Source organism: Glycine soja, chromosome 13 (genome assembly GCF_004193775.1).
Source record: "Glycine soja cultivar W05 chromosome 13, ASM419377v2, whole genome shotgun sequence".
Classification (NCBI taxonomy): domain Eukaryota; kingdom Viridiplantae; phylum Streptophyta; class Magnoliopsida; order Fabales; family Fabaceae; genus Glycine; species Glycine soja.
The window spans coordinates 12293241-12306140 of NC_041014.1; the positions used below are offsets into that span (position 1 = coordinate 12293241).

General features: G+C 30.7%; 1 protein-coding gene across 1 annotated transcript; it reads right to left on the bottom strand.

Annotated features, from left to right (window-relative positions):
- Positions 1–338: 338 nt before the first annotated feature.
- On the bottom strand, positions 339–4226 carry LOC114380953. Its single transcript, XM_028340093.1, has 3 exons — positions 3563–4226; positions 2014–3088; positions 339–730 (listed from the first exon to the last, which is right to left on the bottom strand). Exons 1-3 carry the CDS (start codon positions 4119–4121, stop codon positions 547–549), a joined length of 1818 nt encoding a protein of 605 aa, XP_028195894.1. The 5' UTR covers positions 4122–4226; the 3' UTR covers positions 339–546.
- Positions 4227–12900: the final 8674 nt, after the last annotated feature.

The following is a 12900-nucleotide window of genomic DNA, read 5'->3' on the forward strand; positions in this document are numbered from 1 at the left end:
ATATACTAAAGTACTTCCACCAGGCGCTTTCAATTTTCTTTAGTGCAAGCTGGGAATGTCAGATATACATTCTCCAACTTGAGGAGGGATATTAACCATCCTAGTATTAACTTGAGTTAGTTGTTAGTTACTTAACTAACTAAGTCTGTTATAATTAGTTAGAGATGGTTAGTTTTTTGTTATGGTAGTTATAGAGAGTATATAAGTAATGTAAAATACTTTGTATTTATTAATCAATAATAAACACAATTTCATATCCATTTCTATAATAAAATATTTTCTTTATTCCAATAGCTTTCTTCACAAGCTATCTCTTCTTCTTCATTTGAGTTCATCCATGACATTCATGCATACCTTTATTATAAAAAAGATGGAAACGCTTTCGAATGTTAGCACACATATTCATATTTCATGGCCACCGAGTATATATACATATTCTAAAACTAAGCACAAAACGCACCCTAGGAAAAAAAAATTGCTAATGTTTTGTTCAAATAATTTACATCTTTCCATATCTTACATATTAAAAAGGAGTCAGTTGTTGCTCTAGCCAGGGAAAAGAGGATCCTCTTTGTTCTTGTAAATCTCATATAGTTGCTTAGAGTAGTGAGTTGCTAGTGATCTGCACAGTTCAACTGCTTCTGGGTCATTTTCTTGCAACTCCTTCACAGACTTCTTTAAACCACCATAAGGATCTCCATCAGTGAGGAACTCGGCCAAAATACTGCCCCTTTAATTGAAATTTCGACGAGAAAACATAAGAAGCTTACATAAACAGATGACCAAGTAAAAATAAATACAAAAAGATGCAATCGAAATATAGTATGGACATGCAAATAAATTCATGAAGTAGTAGAGTTTAGAGCAAAAATTAGTTTATGCAATGGAACACACACAAGTAACGCAAGTGTCATAGTCAATACAGCATAGTGTTAAATTGATGGTATGTGATGGCTACATGCTTTCAAGTCTTTCAGCAAAGGTTGAAAGAAAGAAATCTCAGACTGAAAGATGTTCCTTTTTTCCAAGTTGGAAATACATAATCACCAAAAGTTTTACATAGTTCACAAAGAAATCTAGCAAATAAAGAACGGCCAAGTGTTAACTGCGTACTAAGAAGTCGTAACACATTTATTTAATAAACCAAAAAAGGGAGCCACTCATAAAAGTAACAATTTTAAAGCTTAATTTATGCACGTAAGAGTGCATAAAACTCACTGCCAAAGATGTGTATTCATAGTTTAATAGAAATCAATGCCAAAGAGGGTAAGCCCTGGCACAGCGATAAAGTTGTGCTCCAATGACCGGTTGGTATGGGTTCAAATCCGGAAATAGCCTCTTTGCATATGCAAGGGTAAGGCTGTGTACAAAATGACCCTCCCCCATACCTTCACATAGTAAGGAGCCTTCGGGCATGGGGTGCGTTAGTTTTTTAGAGCTTAAAAAGAGACAGTAATAAGAACTAAAACAAACAGGAAGTCTTGATGTTAATGACACCACAAGAGTAAACTCTGGTAATTAACATATAGTTCAAGGCTTCAAGCAGCATTCACAGTCCATAATTAAAAATGATATCAGAAAGTGTTCATATAATATAAGCCTAAAAAATAATTACAAAGAATATGAACTATCAGAAATATACTTTTAATAGAGGTCGTAAATGTGGTGGGAGGATAACAATTAGCCCATCACATGATTTTTTAGTGTGTTCAATGCTCATGCAGTAAAAATAGACTGTCAAGATCCTCCACTAGTATCACCCTTTTAGGATATGGAATTATAATTATTCGAATAAAAAGGAAAGTTAGAGCAGAAAATTAAACTAGAAAAGCAGAAGGATTTTAGCAAACTCTACCTGAGAATTAAATAGGGTAAATGAGAACTACCATTAGAGAGAGCTAGAAAATACTACATGAATCCCTCACCCTTAAAATAGATGACAGAATGCAAGAACCCTATCTCATAAGACAGGCATGAACCCCATTGCATAAATTATCGTTTTAGGGTACCTACTTGTAAGCATCAAACTTATTGAATCCACGCTGGTTGGAGAGCAATGCTCCCTTGCTCATCTGTTCCTCAGAAGTTTGCTGTCGATAAAGAGCACAGACAGCCTTCATACACAATTCTGGATCCTTTCCAAATGCTGCAAGCATGTCAGCCTCGAATTCCCATTTCATGTTGGTTTTGCTCCTCTGAATTTTTGATAATATATTACCAAAGTCCATATCTTCATCTGATACATCCTGTGAATATGATTCCATGTTACTATCTTGTACATCTTGTGAGTTAGCAGAATCAGAGTCCGCCACATCAGAATTAGCTACGTCCTGTGACGTGCTAGATGTGTCTTCACAATTAGATACATCAGAATCATCAACAATAAAATCACTCATATTTTCTCCCTCACTGTATGACAAATCCTCTTCTGATTCATCATCAGCATCGTCATTAGTTGGAATACTTTGCTGATTCTTGGCCTTACGAGGCCTACATGAAGATATTTTATCATCCTGACTTTTTCTTGCACATTTTCTCAGAGGCCATAGACGGCGCCTAGTCATTACACTGTCTGTGACCTTGTTATCCTCTGAAATATTAGCAGGAGGTGAACTACTCAAGTCAGGTCTAACTTGATCAGAACTTGGTTCCTGAATATGCTTCCTTTTAAGCTTACAAATCAGAATATTATCATCATCACTTTCAGACTCGCTTGTAACAACATTACAAGTTCGTTTTCTCTTAGGAGTTGCAACAAATAAGAGATTTTCATCCAAATCCAAACTATCCTGATTGTTTTGGGCACTACTGTTGTTAGACTCCTTCCCATCTGCTGCAAAGCACGCTGAAACTGAAATGCTTTCACTACCCTGCCTATCTGGTACAGGGTTCTGAATAATATTAGGTTCATCATCACTATCAATGATATCAATCACACTAGTAGGAGCAGATTTTGCACCAATTAGAGTAGACGGAGCCATATTTTTGCCGTGAGACTCTTCAGTTTGAAATGTCAACTGTTTAGTTTTCCTGCTTGGTAGCACATCTAAGATATGACTTCTATGAAATATGCCATCAGAAGGTGTACCTACAACAAAGCCCCACAGTATTCAAAATGACATTGTCAGAAAGTGCAGCATTTTACTTTAGGAATAATGCCTATCAAACTATTGGATTTTGAAATTTTACTAGACACATTAAAGAAATGGATAGCAAAGCAGTTGGCTCCAATGACATCAACAGCATATATTGAATTATACTAGATGGAGATACAGCTTACACTCTAACGATTAAAACTCAACAAACATAATCAGCCAACTCTGACCAAAGAAGAATTGATTTTATTATGTTCCAAAAGTGCACAACCACTTAACCATACACAAAATAGATAAATAGATTATGAAATATTTGTAGAGCCACCCAATTCATTAACTAAGAATTGCAGTTCTGTAAAACAATTGATTAAAGTCATTCAAAACCTCTTCACCAAAAAATATTAAAATCAAAATAAACAAAACAAAAGCTATAGGTCCATACTTCCATTGGGTAGCCAAGTTATTACCTACTGACTGAATATCTCCAATTTTTTTGTTCCCCAAAGCCGCAACCTTCTCCAGATTCTGCCAGAAGCCAAAGCTTGTATCAAGATGCAAGTTTCCTTCATTACTTATTGGCTTACTTTCTTGCTCCTTTCCATTTTCTTCATCGCCGTCCCTTCCCATCCCGAATTGTAAGGCCCATGATTCCAATTTCTTGTACTTGTCTTTCCAAACCTCAACCTCACTCTCGGCTCTTATCTTTTCACACTGTAAAACTTTGTCATTGTCCTCTGCCAAATCAACAATTGGTTTTATCTCTCCACCACTAACTTCTTTCAGCCTTTCAAGTCCTTTACTCAAAACTTTCACCTTATCTTCAAATTCAAACTTTTCTCCCTCCAGTGCCATAACTTTAGCCCCAAGTTCTTCACAGTGCTCCTTTTTCTTTTGAAGCTCAAATCCCAACTCCTCACACCTCACTTCAGCTTTCTTGCATCTCTCTTCCAATTCATTACACCGACAACATTGTGGCACGCTACGGCCAACAACATTTGGGTCTAACATTTCTTTCTCTTCTCCCATTTTTTATAGTATAATTTATCCCTATCAAACCCTAAAATTTCTTTGGCAAACAACTTTTTCCCCAGAGAACCTCATTCATGCATTTTAAGTTTTCAAAGATTAGACAGATTTGCATTTCAATATCATCAATCAATCATTAATATCTATATAATAAAAATGAAGTAGAGTAAAAATACTATCGTGCCCTGTTTAGAAAATTGTTACATATTATTTTTCCTGGGTTTATGGTCATTTTGCCCTTGCTTCTATGATTCTCTGCATGACTAACACGCGTCTCCACCTGTTGTTGTTTTGCTGTACCCTATACCCTTTACATTGTAGCACTCAAACCAAACCTACGTTACCTTAGCCATTTCACTTCACTGTTACTACTACTTTTTTTGAGAAAAGAGGTTGCACAGCTTAATATTCTCATTTAACCATAGTTTATTGTATAAGATAAATTTGTTAATTTTATGATTATTAATTTAAAAGTTTTATTAATAATAATTTATAATTAAATAATGGTATATAATTTTTTATACTGCGATCATTACATTTTTACTTTTTTTAATTACAATTATTACTAAAAGCAGAAAATTATATAATTTATCTGCTAATATCATATTTAATTTGAATAAAATTGTTTTTTATAAAAGAAATGTTATATTATAAAATATAGGTTAAATTAAACTAATCATTGATACTATACAATATAGGTTAAATTATTCATTTGGTCTCTATATTTTTAAACTGATTTTTTAGTCCTTATAATTTACATTTTAATTCTCTTTTAATTCCTATAGTTTTGAAAGTAATTTTTTTAATCCTAATAATTTGTATTTTAATTCTCTTTTAGTTTCTTGTGATTTGAAAGTGGTTTTTTCAGTTTCTATATTTTATATTTTAATTTCATTTTAGTCTTTACCATCAAAATATGAGTAATACTATCAATTACAATTAATTATAGGAATATTATCAAATAATTCGTAACTAATTTATCGTAAGATAATTTATAATAAAAAAATAATTGATAATTTAAAACTAATTTGTAGTTAATTATTTATATATTTTTTTAGTAAGGACTAAAAGGTAATTAAAATATAAATTATAAGGACTAAAAATATTACTTCAAACTATAGGGACTAAAAGAAAATTAAAATGCAAACTATAAGAACTAAAATGAATACTTTTAAAGTACAAGTACTAAAAGAGAATTAAAATGTAAACTATAGAGACTAAAAAAATATTTTCAAACTATAGGGACTAAAAAGATAAAAACTGATAAAATTATAGAGACCAAATGAGTAGTTTAACGTAAAATATATTATTCCATTGTTCATGTTTATAAGACATGGTATATTTTTTTATCTTGTATTATAAGATTTTATTTCATCTCTTTTTTGTATTAATTAATTTTTGATAAAAATATTTTAAATTATCTTTTTTTCTCTCCTATGAAGATCGAAAAAATGAATAAGTTTTCGATAAAATAAAAATATATTATAATTATAAAAAATTTAATTTTAATAATTATTTCTTAGGAACAAATACAGTATTATTTAATTATACATACATATATATATATATATATATAATAAATTTATTAATTTTTATAATTCTACTATTATTAATAAAAAATAATAATATTAAGTTTCCACCTTATAAACTTTTTTCTTTTTTGTCTATAACATATAAAGGCATATAACACGACCGAAACTTTTGAATATGTAGAACTTATACACTAGACGCATAGCTCAATAAGGAGGTAGAATTACACCGCCAACACCATTTTTAAAACATGTATCAGTCATCAATAATCAATATCTATCTAATAAAATTGAGGTATGGCAAAATTACTGGTGTGTCCATGGCTGAGAGCTTGACATGTGGCAATTTTCCTAGCTTTTTGGTCATTTTATATCCCTCCAACTTTGGGCTTGGTTTTCTGGCACGTGGATTGCTGCTTTTTGTTGTGTTGGTTCTGATATTGTAGTTCTAATTTTCCCGTTTGTAGTTTAGTTGACACGTCCATGCTTGATTTATTTTCTGCTGCCACGTGCTCTGCTGATTTTATTCTTGTTGTGAGGTTGTGCATTTGGGTTGGTCATTCTGGGTTTTATTCGCTTGGCTCTCTTCTTCCTCTTTCGTTGCTTTTGCGGTTCAAGGTGGGACTGTTGTGCATGTCTCTTTTCCACTCTTTTTTCCCTTCCTTCTATCTTTTTCAATAATTTGTCATCGTTTTCCTCCGCAGGAAAGAGATTCATGAAGCCATCAAAGGTTACAAAGGATATACATACTGATCGTGTAAGCCCCTTTTGCTTATCGCTAATCTCCAATCGTTAATCTATCACCATTTTTTGTCTGATTTTGAGTTTTTATGCATTTTCCTCAGTTCTTAATTATCTGGATTTGCATGCAAGCTCTGCACCTCACAGTATCTTTTTGTGTTTTTTGCGATTTTTATTTGGATCAAGGTGTCTGTGGCTCAGTGGTATTTCGCGTTCAATCGCTTACAATTGGTCTTGACCCAACATGAAAACCGGTGTTAGGATCATTCACACAAGTTCCTCTTACCAGAAAGTTCCTGTTTCTCGCAAAGGTTTTTTATTTTCCACTTTTTTTCCCTTCCTTCTATCTTTTTCAATAATCTGTCACCGTTTTCCTATTTTTGTTCCTTTTAATTTTCCCGGGCTATCAATGAAGAAACATCTAGCAGGTAAGTTTTTTCCCTTTTTACTGTTATGCATGTTTGTTTCATTGATATTTGCTTCTATTTGGAAGGTTTTAATTTTGTTTGTTGTTATGCATGTTTTCTTCTTAATAATAGTTATTTTTTCTTACTGATTCTTCAATTTTGTTTTTGGTTCCTTTTTATTTTCATGGGCTATCGACGAAGAAGCATCCAACAGGCATGTTTTTTCCTCTTTTGCTATTATGCATGTTTGTTTCATTACTATTTGTTTTTATTTGCAAGGTTCTAATTTTGTTTGTTGTTATTCATGTTTTCTTCTTAATAATAGTTATTTTTTCTTACTGATTTTTCAACTCTGTTTTTGGTTCCTTTTTTATTTTCCCGAGCTATCGATGAAGAAGCATCCAGCAAGCAAGTTTTTTCCCTTTTACTATTATTCATGTTTGGTAAATTTGTACCTAAATTGACGATAGGATGACGATGTACCTAAACCCTGATGACGAAGTACCCATTTCCAGCCATGAGGTAAAAAAAAATGATTTCCCAAACTTTTTATGGTAATTGCAGAGATTATAAATCGTGCATTTTGTTGGTCCATATAGATAATTGATATTTTGAAGAGTCAAATGAGAGCTTTTCTTGGTTGTTGATTCACCAAATACATAGAACTTTGACGTGATAAGGAGGCCACCAACACTTGAATAACTAATTATGATTAGTAGAAGACAAAGACACGGAAGGAAAGCAGTTCAAATGGAAAAATGGGATCCACCAAAGGTAATAATATAACTTCCAATACTCCATTTTGGTATTCCTTTTACTAATTGAATTTTCATGACTATAAAATTTTTGAACTCGGTTTAAAATAGGCAACTTGGTACCTTATCACTTTAAAGTCAAGTAATTCCATATGGGGTTTATTATGGAACATAATGTAAAAGTGAAAAGGAAGCACATATATTATTTTCTATTCAAGTTATGGACAAAGTTGTTTCAATCTGCATACAATATTATATCTAATGGGTTATTTATTCACACACTTATTGATATTTTCTAACTGCATAATGGCATAATTGCAGGTTTCTTCCCTACAATTATAGTTGGTAATTATAGGTTTTGAATTCTTTCTTTTACATATTCTTTCTTCAATAATTCTTTTTTTAGTGGGTGAGATGAAGTTGATAAATTGTTTTAAATCATTGGAATTTTACTAGAGAAAACACAATAAAATTGATGTGTAATTTGGTTTGTGCTTGTAAGTGCTTAAATTAGTCTTTCAGTTTGAAAACAAGGTCGAATGATGTTGTGAAATTTTTGCCTTAGTTGAAGAGCAAGGAATTTCCTCACTGCACCCTTCAAACAACTTATAGCTTTTAGATCAGTATGTGTAGATTTTGTATATGGATTGGTCCTCATTTGGTTCTCATTCCTATATAGTTTATGCCATCTACTCAAACATTATTTATATCATTGATTTATTTGTATTGCTGCTATATTTTTCTTCTTCTTCTTTATTCCTTTTGATATATAGGTTTTGCACATTCTTCCATGTTTTCGTTGGATATATTGGTTATGCACGGTTTCTTTCACGTTAGAGGATGGCTCATGGAATCCATAAAGATCTTTGTTGCTTTGTGTCTCGGGTATCTCTGAGCCTTATACAGGAACATATACAGTAAGATATAATAGATGCTACCAACATATGTAAGATTTCAAAGGTGAGATTTTTTTTTAATTAAAATTACCAACAATCAAGTTACTTCTTTATGTCACGAAATTGTTCCATTGTTTCACTTGCTTCTTTTTTCTTTTTTTTTTTGTTTTTAATGTAGAAGACAATAAGGTTGCCACTTCTTTTTTCTATTTATTTTTATCACAAAATCCACCACATGTTATTTGGGAGACCAGCAGACTTTAAAAGCTAGATTAAGGAGGATTATTCTGAAGAACAAATCAAGCAAACAGGATTCTGTTGTTACAAATTTTATTAAGCTAATTGTGTTTGAATATTGTTTCTTTATTTCCCTCTTTGGAATGGAGTGGCTATATTTTGTTGTAGTTGTTCAAAATGTACAATGCTTAATCTCTGTTTCAAGTGAAAACATCAGCCCACAACAACAAAGGTCACATCCTTTGGGTTGAAGCAAAGTTCTATATCACAAGATTTCGTTATCTCTGCTTTATTTGGGTAATTGATGTTTAACGTTCATGAACCTTTAATGCATATAAAGTCATAATCATTATTGAAATTATTGTTATTATTATTTTTGTTGTTGTTATTATTATTATTACTATTATTATTATGTAGGTTTTGTTCTTCTATCGTTTCTTAGTTTGTTTTCTAATAAAAAAATAAAAAAGATTAGGAAAAAAATAAATTGTTGTTTTGTTGTTGAGTGAATGTGCAATTGCAGGCGCAATATTAGAAAAAGACAATATTATTATTATTATTATTATTATTATTATTATTATTATTATTATTATTATTTAATTATTGTTGTTTGTTTCATGTTTTTTCTTTCTTACTGATTTTTTCCATTTTTTCCCCTTTATGATTTTCATGCTTGCAAGGTTCTTTCTTTGTGCTTTGTTTTATGCATGTTTATTATTATTATTATTATTATTATTATTATTATTATTATTATTTTGATGGAAGGTTCAAGCTATTTGAGAGGTTCTTCAACTTCAAATTTCATGCTATTGTGCTATGGATTTATGTCTTCTTTCTTCATTCTTATTAATTCGTGTTTCATTTTCTTCTTTACAATTATAGTCATGCTATTATCATATTTCTTGGTTCGCTTCTGTGATCCCTTCTCTCCACCATGAGTAGGTCAGAACAATCACGGGATTTGAAGACGTTAGTGTTCCTCTCATTTTTTGCTTCAATTTTTTTTGTGGTGAAGTGAATGGCAATGAGAAAAATGCCATAGGGATGGTGGTGAGTCCTATTCTTTTGCATTGTCTTTTAAATTTAAGTTGTTAAGATATTGCAGTTAATAGAACATGAACATGAATTTGAAATTGATAATTTTTCCCTCTTATTACAGGTAATTAGAGGAAATAGTGTGGTCACTGTTGAGGTGCTTGAAATTTAAGTGTTTAAGTGTAAATTAACAGTCAACTTATTGTTATGTGACCTGACAAATGTAAATATGGAGTAATTTGTATTATAATTGACATGCTGCCATATGTTTATAAAAAAAACTATTTGACTTATTTGAAATTTCAATTCTCAATTTAACTACACTTTCTTTTTACTTTTTAACCCTTTTAGTTTTAAACAATTATTTTTTTTATTATTTTTTAGCCTCATGAGATTCATCTTAATATAGTTTGTTAATTTTGTGATCTGAAACAATTGTTTTGCATGAACATCAATCTTTGAAGTTCCCTTAATCAAGTGATCCGTGCGTATGCACAGGTTTTAAATCCGCATAAACATCAACCTTTGAAGTTCCTTTAATCAAGTGATCCATATGTATGCACGGGTTTTAAATTCAAATAAACATCAACCTTTGAAGTTTGGTTAATCAAGTGACCCGTGCATATGCACGGGTTACTGACTATTTACAAGTTAAAACTTTGCTAAAATTATAAATTTGGTCTCCTATTTATCTCAAAATTCAATTTCGGTCTCCAAGTTAATTTATGGATTTAGTCCCTCAGTTTTTTGCAATCACCTCATTTCAGTTATCAACCCCGAAATTTAATTGAACGTCCAATTTCAGGTTTAGAAACTGAAATAATCAGATTACAAAAAACTAAGAGACTAAAATTATAGGGGGCCGAAATGAAATTCTGAGACAAATAAGATGATCAAATTTATAATTTTGCCTAAAATTTTTGGGCATAGAAAAAACAAAAAAAAAGGTTAAATATATTTTTGTTCCATGTATTTTTTTTATTTTTGTCCTAAAAAAATATTTTCATTCTAGTCCTTATAAAATATGTTTTTTTGTTTTAATATTTTCATTCTTAAAGAATTTTAAATAATGCTTTGAATAGTAAAAGAAATACATTAATTAGTGAAAAAAAATATTATCTAAAGCATTTAAGGACAAAAAAATAAACAAATGTATTTTACAAAGACCTAAACAAAAAAAAAATTAAAAATTAGATGGATGAAAATAAAAAAATGCCAAATTGCTGGAATCAAACATATATTTAAGAAAAAAAAACAAAGAAAAGTGTACTTAATATAGAAGAGGTAAAGGGGTGGAAGGAAAGGCAAGATGTTAAACCAAATAACTATCCACAAAAAGCATATGCATTTAACTAAAAAATAGTGTTTCTTTATTCTTAATGTAACAAAATTAATTCTATCACTCCAAAACTTTCTCAATGGTACCTTATTTATTGTGTTCATTTTTCTCTCTCCCAAATTCTACACTTCTCAAACTAACGCCACTTATGTTCGCCTATGATTGTAAACTAACAAATTTTAGTTCCAATAACCTAAAAAAAGTGTTTCATAGGTTCAATTTTGTTGTTTATCAAAATAAAAATACCTAAGAAAAGCAAGTATTTAATTTACGTTAGAAATAAGAGTATGTTCAGAAAAAGTCACAAATTTGAAAAGCCATGCCACTCGAACGAGGGGGTTTTGGGCTTTTAGACTTACATGGGATCTTCTTTGCTAAAAGACTATATTTAAATTTTGTCCCCTAATTTGATAAACTCACGTTTGTAGAGCAAATAACAAATGTTTCAATTGAATTTGAGAGTAAATCTTAATTTTGTTGTGCACTTTTTACTATTGGTGTTTGTCGTGAGGTTTAGTGTGATTTTTAACTTAAAATTAATCTGAACCAAACAAGAAAATTAATTACAATGTAATCTGGTTCGTGTAAAATATTTATAAAATTTGAACCAAACCAAATTAATTTTTGCAATTTAATTCGATTTGATTTTTGCGATTTGAAAATTTTGCTAGTAAATATTTAAAAAATTCTTAAAAAGTTTGTTAGAGCATTTTAATAATGAATCTCATTTTGAGATTGTAAACCATTTTTGGTGGGCCCACAGTGTCACATGTGCATCAAGATCTTGTCTCTTTTTGTCTCTAATAGTAGATTTCAACTTGAGATCTTGAGCCACTTTTTGTGGGTCCTATAATGGACCACACATAAATATATTTTATGAAATATTTTTAAATTAATTTTAAGTAATTAATTATAAATATTTTAATTATTAAATAACTAGTATTAAAAATAAATATTTTGATAATTAAAAAATTTATTTATGACTTTAAGTTAAATCAACAAAAAATACATAACTTGCATAAGCAACAAAATACAAAACAATGACATTAAGCAAGAAAAATTAAATTCCAACATTGTTGTGGCTAAAATATGCCCAAATATGCTCCCTAAGTTTGCTTAAAGTTGTTGATAAACTCCTCTTATATGCATATAGTGTCTTATTTGTAGATGTGTAGTCAAGAGAAGCACCATGAGATACATCAACGTTTGAAATTTCTTCGTCTACATGATCATAATCAACATCAACACTACCATTGTATGTATCTTGTTCGTCTTCAACAATCATGTTATACAATATAATGCATGCCACATATTGAAAATTGAGATTTTAGCACACCAAATGCTCTGTCCACATCCTTTCTTGTCAATTCTTGACATTTTATAAATAACTTTCTTTTCTCTCCTTGTGGCTCTGCAAGATAATATCTCATATTATATGGGGCTCCATTAATTGTAAATTACAGTGGAGGAGCTCGACCTTACAAAACGTCATTAAACACGGACGATTGGTTTAACACTTTAATGTCATTATTTGACCCTGCAACTCCATAATATGCATGTCAAATCCATAAGTCTTGTGAAGCAACTGATTCAAGTATTATTGTGGGTTTGCAATGATGACCTCTACGATATTTGCCTTGCCTTGCAACTGGGTAATTTTTCCATTCCCAATGCCTACAATCAATAGAACACAACATACCTGGAAACCCATGTGTCTTTGCATTTTGTAGCAGACAATTGTTGTTGTTTGGACTTCTCAAGTACTTATCCTCAAATATCTCATTCACATCCTTTACAAAAGCTTATAAGAATTGAATTGTAGTGCATTTAGCAATTCTAA